Consider the following 24,410-nt stretch of genomic DNA (forward strand, 5'->3'; position numbering starts at 1 on the left):
CAACTAAGTTCAAACAATGACAATTCAAGATATTTATAATGTTTAGTAGTAGTTAGATCAGGTTTTTTTTCAACATTTTTTTTATTCATGGCACACATTTTAGGTTAAACATAATGTTCACTCACTATAAAGCCAGTGCCACTGTGTCGGGCTCCTTAAAGGGACTGTACGTACCCTGTGCTCTTACAGTTTGAAAAGGTACTAACTGAACCTGTGTGTCCAGTGCCATAACCTGCAAATAGAGGACATACATATTTTTTTCTCATTCTCAGTATATGGACAGGCTGCATGTAAAAGCTCAGAACCTTCAGAATTCATTCCCTGAGCTGCAGAGGCTGCACTAGCACTGAGTCATGATGGCTGCAGGTGCTGCGGTTTAGGTAGTGATGATTCAGATCAGAAAAAGTAATTTTAGGTTTAAACCAAATGTATTTCAGCTTTGAAATTGGCAACTCAAATGACAGACTTATGTGAGGCTCATTCTGCTTTCTTTCACCAAATTATAACATAAGCAACTTCACCATCATCTCCAGTGTTTTTGTAACTAAGAATAAATCAGCATTACAGTTGTCATCAGTATTTTAATTTGATCATGTCTAACTCATATCTAGGGACACAGGCCATGCTTATGCAATTTAAAATTAAAATCTTATATACTGTTCCTTTAAATTTGGTTTGTTTTTCATTTTTGGCGCAGAAATTGTTTAAGTTTAAGCGTGTCTGCTCAGCTGTTCCTGGATCAGTGAAGAACAAACATGAAACTTGAGCCTAAACTCCAACTATGTCAAGGGCGAGCCATAGATTTAAATGTAAACAACCACACAACACAGAGCGACATAGCGCAAGGCACCACTGCAAAAAAATAATACTATAATAAAATAAAATAAAAAATAAACTTATATTTAAAAATAACACTTCCTATTGAACATTTATCATAGGAGCATTGTACCTGATGCCCTACCTGTTACTGAAACACTGTGCTGTATATTCATTTTGCACGCACATTTCTGTAATTGTTCAGTGTGATTCTGTCCTGGTCGATTATTGTAAGCAAAACAACTACTTTCCATATATATTTTTTAGAGAAATTCAGTACATGGGTCAAATGCAGAGGGCAAATTTCAAGCGCACTATTGGGTGCATCTTGGGTGGACTATTTGAATTAGGACAAAAGGAAAATTTATTTCTGTCAACTAGACAAAAGTTTTAGAGTGAGAGTGAGTGATGTTTCGCTGCTCAAGCAAGTTGCTTCTTTAGTTCTGGTATTTATCTGAAGGGAGGAGCCAACTACAGTGAAACTAGCACACCCTTTGTAATGGTTTCTTTTTGTTGGCTAGGTCTGTTGAATTACACTAAGTGTGAACTGTCATATTTTGTATAATTGTTCAGGTCCTAGTCACTATGCTAAACTGCTATGTAAATTGCTTTTTGACTCAGCTCCTTTACCATAAAAGTCCGAGTCCGTGTACAGATCACTTGTCAGTCTCATGCTCCATGCTCCCCTCACTCTTGAACAAGACACTGAGATACTTGAACTCCTCCACTTGAGACAAGGACTCTCCACCCGTCTGGAGCAGGCAAGCCACCTTTTTCCGGTCGAGAACCATGGCCTCGGATTTGGAGGAGCTGATTCTCATCCCAGCCACTTCACACTTGGTTGCAAACCGCCCCAGTGCCTGTTGCAGGTCCTGGCTCAATGAAGACATCAGGACAACATCATCTGCAAACAGCAGAGATGAGATTCTGTGGTCCCCAAACTAGACCCCCTCCGGCCCCTGGCTGCGCCTAGAAATTCTATCCATAAATATAATGAACAGAACGATGCATACAATGAAATCAAATTTGCAATTTGAGTTGGTGCAGTTATCAAATAGCTAAGGATGCAATTATTTAGACAATGAAATGTCCTCTGTAAAGAACAATATATCCTCTTTTTACAGAAAAATCTTGTTGTACCTGTAGTTTAGACTACATCTGTTCTGAAATGTCTGGAATTCTTGTTTTAGTTTATCAGATCATATTTCAGTCTTCTCTCAAATGGTAATGCTGCCGGAATTGTTTACACTGCACACTTAACAGAATTCTCCATTTTAAACATCCCAAATCTAATTGTAATTCTTCACAGAAATAAAAGCAATTACTTTTATTCCAACATGGTGCAGTCTTAGACCTCTACAAACATCTTCTAAAAGTCATGGTTTTTTTTGGTATTTTTTCATTTATCAATTCATATTTCAGCCTCAGATGTTACTAGTACTGGAATTACAGGATGTGTTAACATATGCACTGTTAACTCAATCCTAATCCAATAGAGAGCAGTTATAGATATGGATATGGATACAGATGGATACAGATATGGATCTTGACCTGTGACTTTTGGCCTCCAGCAAAACAACAGAATCCACCAACAGGAAAATTTTATAGACACAAAAGTTTATAAATATTTACCATAATGTGGCAAGAGTTTCTATACACTGCAATATTTGCTACTGATAAGAAAATTATCAAATTTTTAATAATATATTTTTTGTAATTTGAAGTAAATCCCACCAAATTCAAAATAGGGTAATCAGGACAAGACCTTGAACCAAGATTAAATGTGTATAAAACAAAAACTGCATGTTTTATTTTGTCTTTTGCTTCCAGATTAGGGCTGAAATTAATAGTCGGGATAATCGTGACTAGACGATTGTTAAAGTGATCATTATCTGTGACTTTGACATTAGTCACAGTCACAGATAGACTGTGACATAATCCAACCAAAATGCCAAATATCTACGAGCCTCCATTTTTATTTAGAATATGTATACTTTCAAAGGGTAAACTCACTCCCACTTTGTTTGAACCATTATTATTATTTAATTTATATTTATTTATACAGAGAGAGCCCAATGATACCACCAGACTCTTTTCCATGAGCGCTCTAGCAATAAAAAAAACAAGACACATAACTACACAGAGCCATTTAAAACATTAAAAACAGGAGCAGGTGTGAGTATAAATGTTTATCACCAGATTATTAAAGTGCATTAGTGGCACCAGTGTATCCAGTTTTACTTGAAATGTAGTCAATTTTTGGCAAGTGAAACAACCAAAAGCCTTTTTTCCCCATTTCTGTTCTAGTGCAGCCAGTTTTAGAAGTAGACAATCAGCAGATCTTGTATTAAAAGTAAAAAATCTTAGTCTTGGTCATTTCCCTGTGTGAATAGCCTAAATAAAATTATTGGCTTCTGTTATTTAGACCTAATTAAATATAAAAAGAGACAGTCTTTCGAAAGGGTCTCTTAAATGAATGGATCCAAAAGATTTGGACTCCATAAAGGAGTCAAAAGTCCCATTCCTAGCCCAGAGGGCTGTAGCTCTTGTGTTAGTTTAATAATTGTTTTATTTAGAATATAAGGATTTATATAGGACAACAGCAGAAAGGAGGAGTGAGATAGCTGAAGATTTGGCATTTTGGGGTACTTGCATGTAAAAAGGCAGATTAAACGCACAATTCACAAATTTAATCTGTTTTACATAGTTTTTCTTTCATGGACTCTTGTGTAGGTGTAGTCTTGTGAGTGCAGATACATAGAGACACATTACTACAGCCTTACAAGCCAAAATTGCAATAAAATGTGAGACAGCCCCAGATCTCAACTATGACTAAACCAGGATTAAGTCAGGTCTAAAGCAGGACTAAGCCAGGATTGAATAAGGCATGCACAAGTAACAAGGACAATGTTTTTTTGTTTTTTTTTTATCTCAAATCTTTTTAATAATAAACTTTAAGGAGCACATGGCACAAGGTATTTTTCTTGCATCTTTTGTTGCGTGAAGGCAGTGCAGTTTTTACTTTAAACGTCTTCATCAAAATTTATCAAACGCTTCCCTTTTAAAGTGCTAATATTCTGCCCTCTGCTGGTCAAAGTCACTCTCCGACCAAAGCATCAACAAAATCATGATATCTACCAGTAGTTTAAAATCCTCACATTACTGCAATTGAATAGATGTTTTAGGTAATTGTTCTGTCTTGAGTAGATAAACATGTAGTTGTACTAGGTATAATTCTAGTCATGTAATTGTAATTAACTACCGTACATTTAAAATCACTGAGTACAGCAGAAGTCTGAATGCATGGTTTACTTATCTCTGTCTCTGCTTCTCTCAAATATCCAAACACACATAACAGTACTACACCACCGGCTCTGACTGCCCAGAGCTCTGAGAATATGCCTCTTATCTGACTAATTAATACGTTTTATTCATAACGGAGCTAAAATGCTATCAAAATTGTGTAAAATTAACTAATAACTAACTAGGACTCTAGCCATGGAACTGTACTTTTACTTTAGTACAAATTTTCAGTAGCTTACTCTTTCCACCACTTATGTTTTACTACAAAAAAAAATTTCATTCCATATTTCCTAATCACGTGACCTGATGACATCATTCCTCCGGTGCTCCGAGCAGGAAGTGAGGTCGCAGCAGTGACATCATGGGTTTTCGCGGCGACCCTCCCAAACAGTACGCCTCATCCACATTTACACCGAGGGTCCGGAGCGATTGGAGGGCTCTGCAGCAGCTGTTTATGTCTCTCTGAGAGGAGAGCAGGACCAGAGAGAGAGGGCTGTCCACTGCACCAAACTTCTGACGAATTTTACCAAGATGAGACCAAAAGACCTACACAGAAAGTTTAAAGAGGTTATGGTTTTGGAGAGGTTATGAAGTTACAGTTATAAGTAAACACACAGATACTAAAACTAGAATTGAAACTAGATACTCATTTAAGCTGGTTTGATTAGAAAATTACTGAACTGAGTCTTTTCCTTAGTATCACGACCAAATTTCAAATTTGACTTTTGTAACTAAAGCACATCAAACCAGGACTAGAACAGAACCATACCAGGTCTACATCCTATCCAAACTAAGTGCCAAAACCAGGACAAGTGTAAATGCAATGCACCCTAAATGTGCCCGTCCACACGCGGTGGACCTGGCTGTGTACCTGTGAGGCTTGGTGGCTTCCTGTCTTCACTTCAGAGCTGGGATCCAACATGGCGTCTCCACAGAACATGACTCTGAGCTGCTCTGAGGGTCCACAGGCTGAGAGGGGGTCCAGGAGAGCAGAAAAAACTCCTGCTGACAAAACTATACAATATCAGTATTTTTAAATGTTCTATGTTTTACATGACATTTTGCGAAAACTGGTGATGACAATTTTATTTGTTTAACCAGGAAATGTATAATTGAGATTAAAAATAAGATGATGTGTATTGGAATGATCTGATTTAGAACATATTCAAGCAAGTCCAGACCTGGTAAGTACTTGGATGGGAAACTGGCTGAGAATAGAAGGTGCCACAGTCGGCCGGCAATGGAGCACAAGTGGGGCTAGTAGAAACTGTGGTAACAGTAGCAGAGAGAAGTAGTGCCAAGATTTATTTGATTTTTTGACAGCCTCCCATAAAAATCGTACTTGTCTTGTTCCAAATGTGTGGTATTTCATCCAGAGGGCAACGGCTAGGATTCATAGAGCAGTAGTGAAAATTATTTGTTTTACTTGTTTTTGTTTTAATGGAATGAAAAGCAAAAATGTGTTTTGTTGCAGTGGTAAAAATGCACAGTAAACTATATACTGTGATCTTTTGTTGATGATAATAATGAATGCAGTTTTAAAGACAATAACTGCATTGCTACCAACCAACATAAGTCTCCACTTAATATTGGATAAATCATGGTTTACACCATGACAATACTGTACAGGGTATACTGTATATATAATTGTATACATAATTCATCCCTGACCCTTGTTCGCTGCTTGACTGGCCGCATTTGAGTCTGTCGTCAGAAAAAGATGAACTCTGTTTTTCAGTAAACTGTCGATGAAGTCGTCTTCACCAGAAAAACTGAAACGGTGGATCTGCAGACCTGAACAAGAAGAGAGGAAAGAGACTCAGGGGTTGAGGGTACAGTTTGGCAGCTTCAGTCTGCCCCAGGGCAGCTGTGGCTACTATAGTAAATTACCACCACCAAATATGTTGTGAGTGAATAACGACTAATGACAATGTAGCACTTTGAGAAGCTTCAACATGCTGTAAAGAGCATTGCCAGTGCATGGCATCATTATTATTATTATATTATTTCAGTTAAAATTGTAGCTGTTGCGTTTGACTACAGCCATTCACACTGAGATTGTGATCACTTCTCAGAGCTGTTAGTGTTTGTTATACATTCATTTGTGTGCAGTTGAAGTCCCCTGTGTAACAGTGAGGGGTTACAGATACCGTGGTCTCTGGTCCTGGTCTGGACCTGGTCTCTCTGGGCTCCGTTTGTGCAGATCAGAACCACCTCAAACTGAAGTGACTCAGAGCCAGAGGAGTCCAACTGCAACAGGCGCTCATTCACTCTCTGTATCGCCTACAGGACAGAAAAGAAACTGTAGTTATTAATATGGGAAAAAGGTTTAGGAGTCTTTATGACTGAGTGTTTAACAGTCTAATGAAAAAGCATGCATTAAAGATGGTCACAAAATATTGTGAATATTGTTTTGAAGATATGCAAAATTTTAACAGTAATTATCTTGTTTAGAATAAAAAAGGTACAAGTTATTGAAATAAAAATGCATATTCTAACTCCCAAATGGGTACATAAAAAGATACTTCTGTTGCCCTGGCAAATCCAGACTGATAACAGTCTGGCCTAACAGTCTTCCCTCCATCACGTCTCGAGCCAGAACCAACCGTGATCAAATTTGTTTTTCCAGTCATATAAGTGAAACAAAGGAGCTCTCACCTCAGATTAACAGAGTTAACTTCTTCACTCATTAATTCTACAGGAATCCTCAATGTTTTTCAGCCCCCTGTGATATATTTTTCCCTTTCTTTTTTTCTGATATGGATGAACCATGTGTGTCCAATCTACCTCAGTCAACGTCAGTCACATCAATTTGAAAACATATGGGCCCTTTGATTCTACAACCCTAATTCCAATGAAGTTGGGATGCTGTGTAAAAATATATATACAATACAATGATTTGCAAATTCTTTTCAACCTATATTGAACTGAACAAACTACAAAGACATGATATTTAATGTTCAAACTGAAAAACTTTATTGTAAACTTTACGCAAATATTCACTCATTTTCTAGTTGATGTCTGCAACACGTTCCAGTAAAGCTGAGACAGGGGCATGTTTACCACTGTGTTCCATCACCTGTCCTTTCAACAACAATCAACAAGAGTTTGGAAACTGAGGAAACCAATTGTTTAATTGAAGCTTTGCAGGAGGAAAGTGGTGAACCTCGCCCCATCCTTGCTTGTGAATGACTGAACTCTTCGGGTATGCGCCTTTTATACCCAATCATGACATTCACCTGTTTCCAATTAACCAGTTCACCTGTGGAATGTTCCAAACAGGTGTATTTTGAGCATTCCTCGGCTTTCCCATTTTTTTGTGGCCCCTGTCCCAGCTTTACTGGAACGTGTTGCAGACATCAAATTGAAAATGAATAAATATTTGCATGAAAACAATAAAGTTTATCAGGTTGGACATTAAATATTATGTCTTCGTAGTTTATTCAGTTCAATATAGGTTGAAAAGGATTTGCAAATCATTGTATTCTGTATTTTTCTTTTTAAGTTTTACACAGCGTCCCAACTTCATTGGAACTGGGGTTGTACTACTCAAACCAAATCTTTTTAGTCTCCTGGCTCTGACCCAGTGTTGGCCTCTGACCTGTACAAGAGGAAAGGCGACGCCAGCTTCTTGGACCTCTCCTTCTGCTCCAAATACAGCGCTGTGAGAGACTGCAATCACCAGAGCATTTTCAGAACTGACCTGAAGAAAACAAGAAATTTGGTTATATTTAATTATCTTTAACAAATGGAAGATAGGAGACAAGACCAAGACATCTTCAAATGCTGTCAATTAATAGTGAGACGGTAAGTGTATTTTTTATTTCATATATCCAGCTTGTCATATCAGTGGCCGATAAAAATTATTATTATTAGTATTGTCCTCGATTATTATTATTGTCCTCAATGACTTTTTTGTTCAGTATGATATGTAGAATATGTGTCCCAAATTCCAACGGTCTACGACAAACACATTTTTTTCATCCCAGTTAAACAAAACCCATACATTTCTATAAGGAATGTCCAAGGCTGCCATGGCAACATGCTTGCAAATAGAGGTATGTTCTCATTGGCTTTTTTATTCAGTATGTCAAGTTGGATGTATGTGCCAAATTTCAATTGTCTATGAGAAACTTTGTTAAAAAATATATATATATATGAATTGGGGTGGTTTTCCCCACCCATTATTTTTCTCCTAAACCATTAAAGGTACAGTCATGTGAGTTTCTCACATTGTGCTCTTTCACAAATAAACCCTTGTTGATTTTTTAACAAGTCCATGACAGATAGATTGTCTTCTATGATTTTTTGAAAATGAAAATTGAAGAGGGCGCTACAGAGCCATTTTAGCAGATAGTGGCATGATTTGCATATTGTTGTGTTCAGTTTGCCAATCAGCATAAATGCTGTATTAGCTTTTTCTAAACAAAAAATGTGTGAAAAATATATATATATATTTTTTTATTTTCCAAAACATGCAATTTTGTTGAAAATTCACCATGAAGTAATATTCAAAATGTAATTGATAATCTTTGATTGCACATGGGTTTTGTGTGGTTTGGCTAAATTTGAAGAGTTTGCAATGAAAATTGTGCGAGATGTCCTAAATGCTAGTGTGCGCTTTTGTCATTCCGGGGTTTGATCCAATATGGCTGACTTCCTGTACATTTTATGCTGGGGAGATAATATAATTTTTGTCAAGTCCTCACATTTTTTATTTTTTGGTGTGAGTTTCAGATTTTTCAGTTGACTTTTTTCCGTGTCAGGCTCCCATTGGCCCCATGAAAAAAAAAGTTTGAGTAGGCGCTACCGAGTCGTCTTTCGTCATTTGTATGTAGGCTTGGTCTATTGAGCTACACAAAGTGTGCACTGTGAGTACTGTGTGCCTGTAATATAGCTCAACAGACCTAGTCTACATACAGAAACTGCAAACACATCTGTTTCCAGTTTCAGTGTAGTTAGCTCCGCCCTTCAGCTAGATATAAGGTAGTGTCCACCAGCAATCTGACCAGAACTGAAGAAGCGGATTGGATGAGCAGCAAAACTCCTACAACTTTTTGTCTATTTGACAGAATTTACTTTTGGCTTTTACTACGGATCAGACGTTTACTACTGAGGGATTACACAGATAGTAATTGCATTAGTTGTATTAGTATTAGTATTGGTAGTAGTAGCAGTCTTTGCTGTACAATTGACCCAGGCATTGGCATTTGTCAGCTAAATTTAGTTTTCCTTGGACTGGTGGGCTCAAGTTGAAATGTAAAAATAAGACAGCCTTCAGATGTGCCTTTGGGGGAACGACTGTAAATTCTGCTATGTTTACAAACCATGTTCCTGCAAAACTTATACTAGGCTACAGTTTCCAAATTTGTTTAATTTATATATTTATTCTTTATTTCAGACAGATTATTTAGTCCATAATTAAAAGATAGCAACATACGAAAGACATGACACCCAAATTAGTCCATAAACCTCATGAATTTGTTTATAGTTGTTGAAATGCACCTGTTAAGTGAGTCAAATGGGAGATCATTATTATATGATTCACAATCAATTCCACTTTAGTCTATTTACACTGTGCTGTTGTGTTCTTGGGCAAGACACTTCACACACTTTGCCAATTGATGATGTTAAACTGGTGTGATTTGGTGTTGGTCAAGGAGGATGTTAGTGCAAAATAACAGCCACATTGAATTAATAATGAATTGCTGCACTTTATGGTAATAACAAAGTGCTTCTTAGGTGCAATCTACAGTGTAAATTCCATTAAATAATCAAATCTCTATTAAAAACGTGAGCAAACCTTAAAAACTTCCCTCTGTGGTATTAAAATATCATTCAGATGTACTAATTATACAGTTAATAATCCAAGTTTTTGTTAAAAGTTTATTTGCCCCACTAGTTACCTATGAACTACCTGTTGGACCTCTGCATTTTGTGAATTACCTGTTGGACGTCTGCATTTTCAACAGTTTCGATCATTTTCACTTCCGTATTCACTCTTTGAAACTTTTGGGCCGGTTAATATGTTGCTTCCCCTACACCCTGCGGTCTATCTTTACCACAGTAACCGCATCTGAACGTGAAACAAAACAAAACTTTTTTTTTTCTAAAATTAGCGAAAAGTGATTTCCTCCTCGCTTCCTTTAAGAACGTCAAAAGCGTGATGACGTCACTTCCTTGTTTACCACGCCCACGGCTAAACCTTTTTCACGGCACGAGCAACTAATTCGCTCTGTTTTAAGCTTAAACCCTGAAATTAAACCCTCAAAAAAGCGTCAGAAGGCACAAGTTGGTCTGGTAAAGTTTTAGCAAGATATCGATGCAGTTTGACCCGTGTTGGTGATGATTTTGCCCTAAAACGTGGACGAAAAGTTGCATTTTGTGGCTTCGGATCACGGTGAACGAGCTCCTTCAGGTGTTAAGCTTTGTCCTTCACTTGTAGAATTATTCTTGTATTCAGCTATTTAGAAATAGTTATTAATAGATATTTAAACGTATTCGGATTTGGGTTTATTCGTGTCAAAATATTTTTCAGCATTGATCTAGTTTAAAAAAAAAAATTGACTACTTTTTCTTTTGGACTATATAGTGTCAAATTATAACTTTGTATTTTATGTAATATTTGTTTTGTCACAAATAGACTATCCAACAGGTTTGTTAGCCTATTTTAAAATGTAATTAGTAGTTTATTGTGAAGTAGTTGATGAACAAACGGTATTAGTAAAATTAATCCATTGCAAGGAGTAGCAGTAGCAGCAGTAGTGGTAGTCCAATAACAAAACTTACTCCAAAAGAAAAAAACAAAACTATTCTCCAACTATGTATAGCCAGTTGTTGGAAATATACATTTAATACAATATTACCATATCAAATAACCTCATGTAGAAAATTCTTAAGTTTGTTTTCATTATTAAGTTAATAGAAACTTGATTTAAAACCAGTTAGTTCAGTGTGTGTTCAGACAAAACACACCTATCTGTGACAAAAGACCAACATCTTAAAACACGTCAGTCTTAAAAGCTAACAAAGAAGCAGACTGCAAATGCACTTTGGACTGGATCTGTTTGTTAAAAGGTTGTAATCCCAGTGGAACTTTATCAAGCAAATAGTGTCGGTTTACTGTCCCTTATTTAATACACTTAATTCACTTGTTTCCTGCCTCTCAGTAGGGAGGAGTGAAGATATATATAAAAAGTAATAATATCGCAATTGTTGTTTTGGATATGTGCAAGGATAGAATATCAAGTATATTTATATATATAAAATTATTTTAAAAGTCCATCAAAAAGAGACTGGAATGTCTAGAGTAATCTCCCAAACACGGATATAAAGTGATATGCATGCACTTTTCCTTAACCTCATCCAAGACATACATAGGCACATTTTTACACATTCCTAATCCATTGTTAAAATATTGTTTAAATCGGATCTCACTGAGGAGTGTGCATGTTCTCCCTGTGTTACTGTGGCAGACTGGTTATCCTGTTTCCTCCTCTCAGTGAGGAGATTGGGGGTTAGATTCCTGATCTCAAAAAACAAACTATGAAAGACTAATATACATACTTTCATTTTGTTTCCTCTTTCTGCAGTGCACCATGTGGCCTTCGTTGTTGAGATAGAGTTGCTGTGGTAACAGCTGCAGAATGTTGAGGCGTCTGGACAGGATTCGATTCCGGGGGACGAGGAGAGAGGAGTTTGTGGATTTGACTGACTCTCCGAACACTTCTGATAATGAGGGCACAGAGGATGTCCCCATAAAAGCACAATGCTCCACCAGAGAGACCGAGGAGCTACGGGATGGAGATGTAGAAGTGGACTTGCACACCGAAGCCCAGGTATACCGACTAGCTCTCCTTCATATATTCACTGTCCCTCCTCTGTACCATTTATTCACTGTGCCTCCTCTGTATTTTCAGGCTGGCCCTGGGTTTTACACAGCTCTTCATGATGACAGAACAGACCTGACTGAGGTGAAAGGGCTTCTGGAGATTGCTCTATTAGAGAAACACTTCCTCCGTAAGTAAAACATAAATATTAAAAAAAAAATCTGATATTTTATTACACATATCTAATTTCATTTCAATAGATTTAGACAAGCTTTATTGATCCATGATGGAAATTACCTGCACACAGTTTAAATAGTTGCAGTAGGACTGGTCAATATTTGAAAAAATCAATAGTTGATTTTATGAACATAAACAACATAATTAATTTGTACCATTTAACATACCATTCTTTCTCCAAAGTCTGAACTCTGCTTCAAATCACATGCTTTTACTGACAGAGGATTGACTGTGGACCTCTTGATTCCAAAATCGGCGAACAAATATTATACATTACTGAAACCTAATCTCCCCATTAATGGCCCAGTCCTATATTTAAACCAAAGAAATTAGGTGGTTTTCAGAAGGGGGCAGGAGCCGGTATTTATGTAGTGATTTAACTAGTGTTATAGAATAAAAGGGTTTTGTTTTTTTTATTTTGAGCAAATTTTTTTTTTTTTTTTTTTCATTACAACTGTTCTGTCTTTTAGACCATTATATGTGAGTCAGTTTATGCCTAATGAATAACAGCAAATCAGTGGGCTATAGAGACAATTAAACAAGCTATAGTTCAAACAATATCAAACGTCCAAACATGGTCAAGCAGTTTGTAGTAGTTTCTATTTAGTTTAAGGATGAGCAAAATATCAACATTCAAATGTATTTTTTTATGTACTTTGTCACTGCTTGTGCCATTTTCAGAGGAGGAGCTGAGGAAACTCAAAGAAGAGACAAACATTGACATTTTAAAGCAGGATTTGGAGCGAGAACGACTTAAACGCATCGAACTGGAACAAAAAGTCAACGAGGCACTAAAGAACAAGTACAGTTAAAACTTGACTTTATCTTGACTCTTTTTTTTGGTCAAAAATCTTGATGTGTAATATGAATAAACATTATATTTTTCTTCTTCTTCTTTTGCAAATAGCTAATTATATTCTGATCTCTTCTATAATTTTGGTTTTCAGAGGGCCAGAGGACTCTCCATCTCACTCTCAAAAAGTTCCTCCTCCTATTACACCTGCATCTGGGATCACAGGTAAAAAAACAAACAAACAAAAAAACAATAAAACTTTACACACATTATATTATTTTCCTGTGAACATTTTGATAATTTGACAATGCCATAATTTCAGATGGAGGGTAGGGGTCTGTATGACTCTATGGAAGATTTACTGTTTTTGGCAGAAATATTTAAAATTATGATCCACAAATGTTGAACGTCATTAATGTTGAACAAATGTCATTAAGTATTGCCTCAATAAACTGACAACTGACAACCATCTCCTCTTTGGGGTTGAATAATGGCATCACTTTCTGAAGCTATTGTGAAAATTGTATTTTCTCTTTGGCAGAAAGTTGAACATCTTATCTGTCAGTATAAATAAACAGATTTTGTTTAATGTGGATAGGCTCAGAAATGAGAAATATTACCCATAAACCAGGTCTACAAATCTGCAATCTGACAGTTAAACCGCATATACCATCCACCATAGAATTCTGACCTGTTTTGAAATGTTTTGTGCTTTCAGAAAAGCGAAGGGAGTCGCTTTATGACCGTTTCATGAAGTGGATTTACGACCGCTTTGGAGTTTATATTGAGGACTTCAGGTTTCAGCCTGAAGAAGAGACGGTGGAGGCAGAGGAGCCACTCAGCGCCAAGAGGTGGTGGAAAAAAAAATATTGCAATTTTTCTGACCCCTAAATAACCATGATATCCCAACTGTGAAATGAAATTATTGTCTGTAATGATAGTCTGATTTATTTGATGTAATTTCATTAAAAAAATCTGTTATTAAATAAAAAAGGAATTAAATGCAGCTCTATAATTAGAAATCATACCATCATCATCTTGCGACAACAAAAAATAAGTTGCATTTAAAAACTAACCGTAGATTTCCTTTTTCAAAATTGATTGTATAAGGATGTTTCTTCTTTTAGGCTGACAGAAAATATGAGACGCCTCAGTGAGTACTCATTTTATAATTTAAATATTTTTAAGGTATTTTGAGAGCTAAAACTTGATTTTGTTATTAATGATGTTTTGTTTTTTTGTTTTTTTTCCAGAGAGAGGTTTCAGACCTCTGTCCAACTTCAAGAGAAACGTCACAGCCCTCTCTAGCTGGTACTCGGTCTACACTTCTGCAATAGCTTTCCTGGTAAATAAACAATATGAATATATGGTACAGAGGAACAAATGATGCAGAGGATTCAGGATTCAAGATATGTGTTTAAAATTTCTAAAAATGTCTCCTGTCCTCTTCAGATTTACATGTACGCAGCGTGGTACGGCTGGACCATACCCATGTTCCTGTTTCTGGCCATTGTTCGCCTCTCTTTAAATTACCTCATTGCCAGGTGAGTCCTTCAGTCACTCATTAATTAACAAAACACTTGTATATCTTACGTTGCAACTTTTTCCCCAAGTTGGAAATTAAAATAGCAAAAGTCTTTACCAGATACCCAAAGTCACTTCACAATTTTGTGCCCTATTCATTCACGCCATACTCTGTGGTGGTAAGCTACTATTGTAGCCACTGATGGAAGTGAGGCTGCCAATTCACTCTCCGACCACCACCAACACTCACACACACATCTCCCTTCCCAAGTACTAACCAGGCTCAGCATTGCTTAGCTTCTGAGAACTGACGAGATCAGGCTTTGGCCTTTATTTATATCATTGATACTTGCACAACAATGGCTTCATCCCAATTGTAATAATGAGATTGTTTCAGGTTCACCTAATTTATATTTTACTTCATACAGTGTTCCAACATAAATGTGATACTGTTGTTGTGAAACCAAAAGGCAGAATTCTTATGTTTGTGTTTTGCTGCTGCAGAGGTTGGAGAATCCAATGGACCATTGTTCCTGAAATCTCTGAACCCGTGGTGAGAATTAATCTCCAGTTACAATTTAGTATCTAATTTTCAAATAAAAACATTTCCTATTTTTGCATTTTCCTGTGTTTTTCTGTGTAAGGAGCCACCCAAAGAGGATCTCACTGTTTCTGAGAAGTTCCAATTGGTCCTGGATGTTGCTCAGAGGGCTCAGGTTTGGTTAAGTTTAGTTTAAGTCTAGTTAAATATTTCAAATTGGACAAAAATCAAATATGTTTTAAATATTATTGTAATGTACATATAGGGGAAAACAGTAGAGGTGCCCTAACATGGTCAAAAAGTAGCATCTTAACAATTTGTCTTTTTTCACAGAACATCTTTGGGAAAATGGCAAACATCCTGGAGAAAATAAAGAAGTGAGTTTTTTTTTTTATAGTTTTATGAGATCTGTGACTATAACACAATAGAAAACACCTCTGGAGGTGTTGTTACTATTACTGGGAATGTCCCAGAGAATGGCATTAAAGCGATGTATCTCCATGAGGTAATACAGGTACAACTGAAGACGCTTCAACCAATCAGCACAAAGTGTTTGTTTGAATGCTCCGATCATTGGTTCTGACCTCTTGGGTAGAACTCTATTCAGAGGGCTACACATATCAATCTGGTGTGATCCAAGTTAGTTTAATGCCATTCTGTGTAACATTACAGACAAAGCAATAACGCCTTCATAGAGACAAGCAGGTCACGTATCCTCCACAAGAAAGCTCCTATATTGCACCTTTTAGTGTTCTACAGCAAAGTAACCAAGTCCAAAAATACACTGTTCACCTGTCATGAAGTCCACAAGTACAATTACCATGACATGACTTGTAATATGTTACAAATTTTTTTTTAAATGTGACCGTTTTAATTCTTTGTGTTTAGTTTATTCATGTGGGTCAGGCCTGAGTTGACACAGAAGCTGTATGTGGGTCTATGGGTGGCCTTTCTTGCCTCCTGTTTCCTCCCATTCAAACTACTGGGCTTCATCATTGGTGAGTCATTTTACACTGTACAAATATACACATAATGACCAGGACAGGTGTATTGCATGTATGCATCAAACATGTTTGTAGAATAGGACTGAGCAATTTTTCTTTGATTTCCAAAGTTCATATTTTAAACACATCCAGGAGCATTTGAGTGGAGACTGAAATCTTAACTGCTAAAATCATACAAGAATCCCATGCATTTCAGTTTATACAGGTCTAAATTACAGGGTTGACGGGTTTTTCCACATAATAAGAGGATAAGTTGCTGTTTGCAAAGGACATTTTGTTAAGTAAATAATTGCAGTCTTTGCATTGTGCGACTGTTCAACTTGGAATTTTGATTTGATTTCAGTATCTTGCAGCCATATTGTAAACATTTAAGATAAAGTTATCATTTTAAAGCTTGCCACTCTTCTTCTTCTCCTCTTCCTCAGGTATGTACACAGGGATAAAGTTCTTCATTATTGACTTCTTCTTGAAGCGCAGCCTCAAACTCAGACAGAGGTTTGACACTCCGTATGTCATCTGGACCAACCTGCCCACAGACCTGCAGTTGAAGGAGAGGACCAGCAGCACCATCAGCAGGCGGGTGAGTTGCCTACAATAAAGGCAGTATATATATATATATGTGTGTGTGTGTGTGTGTGTGTGTGTGTGGCGAACGCAAATATTGATAACGCAGTAACACCATAGTTGTCCATCTGCCAAAAATCTACTTTTTTTTTAAACTACTGTATGGAACTTTTTTGCCAAAAATAAATAAAAGATTTTTTTTTTTTCAGTATGGATCTTTTTTTGCATGAGCAGGCTTGCCATCTCCACATCGACTCTGGAGGAGGACCTCCTCCAGCTTGTTTTCATGGATATGTTGTTCCTTTGGTTATAATATTCCACAGTAGGTCATAAAACGTATCTATCGCCAGGGAAAATGTTCTGAAAGTATGTTTTTTTGTTTCTGTCTGTTTCCATGGAATCATCAGTGAGGTGCCCCCCCCAGATACGTACATTGTTTTGCTATTGATTAATGAAAATGTTGTAAAAGGCACATTGCTTATTTGTTCATTTACTAAGTTGTTTATTCAGGTATTGGTTCATCCATTATTTATTTATTCATTGTATTATTTTAACCGTTTTGCGTTAATGCTCCTGTCTTTCTCTCTCAGCTGTCTGAGTGTGAAGAGGTAGGACTGTTTTTTCAGGATGTGTCCCAAAATGTAGATACGTTTGTGTTCCACCTCCATTCTAACAATTTTACTCCTTTGACAAATAACCCCACCCTTACAGTGTTATAGATTATGGACTAGATTGTAGTTTGTTTGTTTGTTTTTTTTAAGGATATTACATAATCCTATGTTGCAAAAAAGCCAAATCTACCATAAGTAAAAATGACTTTAAAGGTCCTATATTACACAAAATTGACGGAGCTTTAAGCCATGTTATAATGTTGTTACCTCATCAAAAACATTCATGGATTTATGTTTTGATTTATTCACGCATGTTTGAGTAACACTTTATTTTTAATCTGTCTACATCTCCAAAGCTCAAAATGCTCTGTTCCACCTTATGTCATGAAGTGGTAGTTCAAGTTAACAGCTCCTTTTACCTTTTCTTCAGTAGTCAATTCCAGGGGTGAAATTATCCAAATGATTCTAGTGAAGTTTGAAAACACAGTGGAGCATTTCCACCTTGTGATGTCTTGTTGTAATACAGGAACAGTGTTTTTCGTTTGCGAGAAGAACTAAATATGCAGGGTTTGTTTGTTAAACATTTGTGAATGAAACAAAACTCTTTTTGATGAGGAAATTAATTTATAACAGAGATCAGAAAATAAAGTAATATGGGCCCTTTAATTCAGTATAGTTTTGACTGGGTTAGCTTTATTTACTAATCGGTAAAATGTGAAATGAAAAATAACTTGTTTTTTGTGACATTGGTTGTAAGATAATGTAGTTTGAATTAAGAAATGTAATGTAATTTTCTTATCTGAATTTATTTGTGACTGGCTAGTGTGAATGTTTTATTCTAGTTTTAAGTCAACTGGTCTCTAAGCAAAAACAAATTATAATATTATATATATATATATATATATATATATATATAACTACTCAAAGTTATGCAAATTAAGATTTTGAATGTAGGTTACTTTGCAGTGCAGTAGCAGGAATTACACAAACAACCCTCCAGTCTGTGGGCAGACTGACTGAACTACTGTGGCTGATTCAGGGTTACCTTTCTTGTTTTTGCCCAGGTTGCATCTGCCTCTGGTCGGAGCCATAACGGCGCAGCTGCCCCTATGGGACTGCACAGAGACGAGGAGACAGGAAGAACCTACAGCACCAAGAGAGGCCCTTTCCACGAAGTATTCCACCTGCCCGAGACGGAGCACCCCCTGACAGGTGAGAAGGAGGAACTACAGTTTGGAGAGGTTCCTAAACGGTGGGTTTAAGAGTTAACTCAGGGTAATCTCCCCTCAGATAGACAACTCGGAGTTTTCTGTTTCACTAAACTGGTTTGAAGTAAAACGTTGAGGCTAGCAGACGATACAGGACATTTTCAATGGATCCTAGAAAAGAGGATTCACCATGGCAACTGTAAACCCAAAGAGGCTTCCATCTTATGCTGCGTTCATTTTTGTCGTGTGCCAGTGAGTGTCAGTGAGTTGATGCGACGCAGTGGTCTGTCCAGCATTAGAGGGACAGGAAGCCATGGGACAGGATCATGCTTTGAACAAATCAGTCAGGTTTAATATAAAATAAATGTGGAGGTGAACATTATTTAATACATTTATGCTATTTTAGTTTGAAGATACAGATCTGATTATCTACACATACATAATGTGGATGCAGCTTTTTAACATAACACATTAAAGTGCTATTTAACATTTTTCAATGACTCTAGGAGGTTGAGAGCTTTGTAGCTCATTGAGTTTCTAAATTTATCCTACATAAATCAAATTTTAAAATTGTCCGTTTAATTGAATGAAGTAAAATCTATTATTCTAATGCTTTGCACTTCCCAGCACACAACATAGAAGATGATGAAAGCTCATGGTTCGAAGTAATGTGAGTGTAAAGTATAAATGAATTCTAGTTATTTAACTCTTGTTAAGCATTATTACGTGTCCCTGGTACATGTGTGACTGCCCAATCAGAACTCTCTTTCAGGAGCAAACTCTGGTTAAACTTGGGGATTGAGGAATAAAACTTGCCCTGGACCAGGTTAGGTTCAGAGCAAGTTACCATGGTAACTGAAAACTCATGAGTTTAATTATTTTCTGAATTAACAAAGAGTTTGGACTAAACCTGCTTCTTTAAATGGAGCCAGTGCCAGCTAAGCTGTGTAGACCAGTGCTTTTCAAACTGTGCTATGGTATTACCTCTGTTGGTAGGTGGGGCCCTTTGCAGTTTGAGTATTTGTTTTATGTAGAGGCAGACCTATAAACATTTCCTCCTTTGTGTTAATCATTATTAACTACCCTGTCTGTGTCTCAATTTATACCAAATTTAGTTTAATTTAAGACTGCTAACTGTAGTTTAAACCTGATATACTCTGGTGTAGATCTGGTGATAGTATTAACTTGAAAGTCTTTGCTGTCAACAGCACTTGTTGATGTGATTTGTTTTAAATCAGTTTTCAGTTGGTGGTTTTCAGATTCAAGAGTGTGATGATATCATGCTCCCAGACGAGGGGCAACAGACGGCTTACCCTGTTAATTACATTGTACTTTGTTATGAAATGTCCAAAAGGCAAATTCACAAATGTTTAACCTGATAATTCCTATTACTGACTAGACCCAAGAATTTGGTGTACTACAACAAAAATCTGTATTTTAACAATATTCATTTTAGCTGCACCCGTCTGTATTGAATACTGTTGGCCTATAGAATGTTGTGATGTCATCTGAAACGCAGCAGTTAGCTGCTCTGGATAAACTGTCCACAAACCATAACGTTTCATTTGTCTTGGCAGCTTGCGAGACTGGCTGGCGCTGCTGCCTCATCAACAGAGATAAGAAAACGCCCACAGACTACATCCGCAACGGAGTCCTCTTCATCACAGAAAAGTGAGTGACTTTGCACTATAATCCATCATTTTATCCTGTCGTCTTGTAGCCAGCCTTTGTTTTATCTATTTTTATGCAGAATATACAAATCTTTAAATTCACTTTAAACATGCATAACTTTTTTGGTGGAGAATCTGCCACCTGCTTGTGTTGCCTGTAATGTTCCACAGTTTAACAATACATTTATCTATCTTTCATTTAACAGATATTTTTTGTTTGCCAGTGTCAAAACTATCTTTGTGTTGTTGGGCACTTTGTCCACCTTACCTGATATGAATGTTGTGTGTGTGTGCGTGCGAGGGTTGGTGGGGGTTTTAGGGGCTCTTGCCACATATTGGCCTCACTTCTGTCAGTCTGTCCCAGGACAGACAATTGTACCACTGGGTTTGGAAAGAATGAATAATGCTCTGTAAAGCACTTTGGGTGTCTTGAAAGGTGCTACATAAATCAAATGCATTATTATGATTTAAAAAGGCCTTGAAAAAACTTGCATGCTTACTGTGAACAGGCCTCTAAACAGATCTGACCTCCTTGCCTCCATGGAGATAGATATGTGTAATGCCATACTGTGGAACATTACAGGGAAATCAACAAGAGACGAGCAGGTGGCCGGCCCTTCGCATAAACAAAACTTGTTTTTTTTGTTTTTGTTTTTTTTCCATAACTTCAAAACTATCATTTTGACCAATCTTATCGACAGCATATTGCACATATCATTGACTGTATAAGACGTGCCTCCTCTGTGTTGTAGTTACCTGTGTTTTGAGGTCTCTACTTCGCGATCTGGACCCTCCAAAAGGAACAAAGTGATCAGGTTGAATGAAATTACTGAGGTCCTGAAGGTAGACGGAGTAGGTTCTATTTTTATGTTGCTATTTCTTAATGACGTTTAGATATTTATTGAATAAATTATTATTATTATTATTAAATTTTTGATTTAATACGTGTTTCCTCATTTTCTCAGTACAAAGTGTTATCAGTTCTTCCTGGATCTGGGATGGGCATCTCCATAGCAACACCAACTACACAGAAGGTGAGGTATAAGACTATGGTGGCACAAATGATTTTTATTTAAATAATTCCATCATTCAATTTGTGGAGTATGAATGTCACTTACTGCCTATATTTTTATTTATTTATTTTTTGCCAGTGTAGTCTCTTTTTTGCCAGTGTAGTCTCTTTTATAAGTTTATATTGGCATTGTATTAGTAAATTCCATAGGACAGTCTGCAGACGAATTTTACTTTCTACTTTAAGGTGTACTTTTTAATTTTTTTTTAAAAACATCTACTTGTCTCCCAGGAGTTATTGCTTATTGTCTAAGATGCTGAACAGTATGTCATTTTGCATTTATTAAATTACAGGTATTTTTATTGCCAAAAAATATTTTTCCACAGTCCTGTAACTTGGCCTGGTTGCATTACTGGTTGTTTGTCTCCAAGGAGATGGGCAGTATGAGGCCATACTGTGGAATGTTATTGCTGTGCCTGGAATATATTTATCAGAAAAGTGACATAATTTGAACAAAAATATAACTTTTTTTTGCATGAGAAACCAAAGTGGTTGTTGTAAGGTCATGTCGTTTGTAAAAGTATAATTTTACATTATATAATTTTGAAGAGTTTGAAATTCATGGATTTAAAATATGAATGTATTGAAAGCAATTTATATTTTATATATATATTTTTTTATATTTTCTCATGTTTAGCCGCTGGTTTTTGGAGGAATGACACAAAGAGACGAGGCCTTCGATGCCATCTTGTTTCAGCGAGCAAAGGTTACCGTGTCGACGGACCTGGAGGAGGAGGCTAATTAAGTTTTTATTTGTATTTATTTATGTATTATGGGGTAGTTGAGGGAGCAAGTGATCAAGCTTTGAACAATCATGACGGGGAAAAAAAGACATTATCCAAAACAGCTACAACTGCCTTGAAACATGACTGGAAGTTGGCAAACATTTACAAAACTGTGCAAAAGTATTTGTTTTTAAAGTTACTGTGGTTTTACGTTCTTTTTGGGCACCGTAGTATTGGCACAGAAAATTTGTAACTTCAAATAATTTGAATACAAATAATTTTTATGGAAAAAAATATATAAAATGAGTCCTAATGACAGTACTTTGCCTGGGGAATCCAGAATAATATATCTGCACTTTTTACACAGATTTATCTCAGTCTGATCCCCACTCCATTGTGTCTCAACCAAACATGATCATGGAATCAGATTTTTTTTCAGTGACAGCTCACTGGTCATCTATCATTTGTAAATAAAATCTAATTTCTCTCACCTCGGATTAACAGAGTTTCGTGCTTCACTCATTGATTCAGCAGAAATCTGCGATGTTTTTTCAGTCTTTGTTAATGTTTTCTCATATGGATGGACCATGCGTGTCCCTGATTGGCTAATCCACCTGTTCATCTGCCCATCTGAAAATGAGGAGATTCACTGGTGACCAGACTCACATGTTTGTAAAGTATTGAAGAAGTGTGTATTCTGGATCCCAGGCAAAACAGTTCATAAAAATTAATTCAAGTAGTTCCTGCACACTCTGTTGATATTAAGGAGTGTGAAGCCGTTCAAATGAAGTAGCTGCTAGTGTCAAAGTTAGTTATTGGGAAGTTATTATTTTTAGTAAAAAATAATTCAAGCACTGAAATAATCCAAACAGGTTCAGTGAATGTGAATGGACTTAAATTGAAAAAGTTTGTACTTATTGAGGCAAGTTAACCGCACTAAATCTTTTGCACAGTACATTTCATAGTAAATGAGCAGTGGCATCAAAAGCATGTATCTACATTGCATTTACTCATCTTTTTTCAGTATATAATTAAATGTTAAATATTAGACTTTCTATGTAGGCTTACAATTTTACCCACAAATATAACACATAACAATGTGGAACTCTTTTCAAATACTCATACCATTATACATTAAGTTCACCATTTTTACTCCATAATAACTGTTCACTTGCTTTGTTTAGCTTCAGTTGTATGATAAAACAATAAACCTAATGAGCCTTAATAAAGTATGAAGAAAGACTTAATTCATAGTGAACAAAGAGTTTATTAAGACTGACTCTGGCTTAGTAACTAAGTAAGCAAGCCTGAATCTTCTTAATAATCTATGCTTTACTTTTGATGTATATTAAGGCTAATTAAGGTGTATTTAAAAGAATTATGCAGCTAATTTAGTTAACGGGCTAATGCTAAAGACTAAAGGAGCTCAACATTGGACAGAGACTTCTTGTTTCTGATGTAAAATTCTCATTAATTTTCCCCATAGACCAGTGTTTCCCAAACTGTAGTGTGTGTACCTCTGGCAGTATACAGGACACTCTATTTGTTTTATTAAAGACAAATATATTTTTATGTTTTTATCCTCCTTTGGGTTAATTCATATTTAGAGTTTAAAACCTGGTTTAGTCTCATTTTAGACCATGTTTAGACCTAATATAGACCTGATATGGTCCAGGTTTAGATTTGGTGATACTCGTAAAGCTAAAAATGACCTTAAATCGTCCTTCGTGTGTAAAGTTTGATAAACTGCTGCCATAGACTTACAGAAATCTGTATGTTAAGACAGAGTAGAGTTGTGTAATTAATTGAATTTTAATCTGATTACAAGTATTGTGCAGTCAACAAATTCTGATTCTGTTCTATAAAGTATGGCCAAAACATTATAATTCTTTCTTATTCTAATTCTATAAAACTTTCTCCAAAAAAAAAAAATCATGATTTAAATTGTAAGGCATTGTATGACCAGTATACCAGATTTATATTCAATAAACCATCCATATATTGGGGAAAAAAAAAAAAAAGGCAAATTACATTTTATTTTTTATAGTTTCAGATCAATATTAAACTAAAATAAAATAGTGGTTTTTTTTTATGTTTATGACTTACACCATAGCAGATTATCAAACTTTAACACTGTATTTTATTTATGGGGAAACAAGTCAGTGGGAGATTTGTTTAATCTCTGCCCACAGGGCCATAATTAATAATGTTATCACTGGTAAGGAGTTAATGCTAAACATGGGTATTATCACTGTGGTACTGTCTAAGCATTTACATACACTTTTCAGATCAGAGAAAATGTGTTTTGCTGCTATTTAATGTATTTGTTGTTTGTTGTTAAATTTCTCAGTTTACAAATTTATTTTAATGGCATTTGGTTGTTTATCTGCTCTTTTGTCTTGTCTTTTCAGTTTCTTTTTTAATTTTTATGGGTTTTAAGCACTGTTTTTAAATATATTTATGTTGTATATTTCTGATGTATTTTTTATTAAAACAGTTTAATTATCATCCTT

At 36.1% G+C, this 24,410-nt stretch overlaps 2 protein-coding genes across 2 annotated transcripts; one reads left to right on the plus strand and one right to left on the minus strand.

Annotated features, from left to right (window-relative positions):
* Positions 1 to 1,446: 1,446 nt before the first annotated feature.
* LOC117372468 (cytosolic 5'-nucleotidase 1A-like) lies at positions 1,447 to 10,284 on the minus strand. Its single transcript, XM_033968283.2, has 6 exons — positions 10,066 to 10,284; positions 7,721 to 7,822; positions 6,270 to 6,402; positions 5,791 to 5,913; positions 4,991 to 5,121; positions 1,447 to 4,665 (listed from the first exon to the last, which is right to left on the minus strand). Exons 1-6 carry the CDS (start codon positions 10,099 to 10,101, stop codon positions 4,432 to 4,434), a joined length of 759 nt encoding a protein of 252 aa, XP_033824174.1. The 5' UTR covers positions 10,102 to 10,284; the 3' UTR covers positions 1,447 to 4,431.
* LOC117372147 (GRAM domain-containing protein 4-like) lies at positions 10,273 to 24,410 on the plus strand. Its single transcript, XM_033967906.2, has 19 exons — positions 10,273 to 10,537; positions 11,712 to 11,957; positions 12,039 to 12,138; positions 12,867 to 12,987; positions 13,133 to 13,203; positions 13,697 to 13,829; positions 14,106 to 14,131; positions 14,232 to 14,323; positions 14,431 to 14,522; positions 15,007 to 15,055; positions 15,147 to 15,218; positions 15,377 to 15,420; positions 15,932 to 16,041; positions 16,473 to 16,627; positions 18,287 to 18,434; positions 20,008 to 20,101; positions 20,853 to 20,952; positions 21,066 to 21,134; positions 21,810 to 24,410. The coding sequence occupies exons 2-19, from the start codon at positions 11,766 to 11,768 to the stop codon at positions 21,915 to 21,917; spliced, it is 1,776 nt and encodes a 591-aa protein (XP_033823797.1). The 5' UTR covers positions 10,273 to 10,537; positions 11,712 to 11,765; the 3' UTR covers positions 21,918 to 24,410.

This window comes from Periophthalmus magnuspinnatus, chromosome 6, assembly GCF_009829125.3.
Source record: "Periophthalmus magnuspinnatus isolate fPerMag1 chromosome 6, fPerMag1.2.pri, whole genome shotgun sequence".
In the NCBI taxonomy this organism is placed as follows: domain Eukaryota; kingdom Metazoa; phylum Chordata; class Actinopteri; order Gobiiformes; family Gobiidae; genus Periophthalmus; species Periophthalmus magnuspinnatus.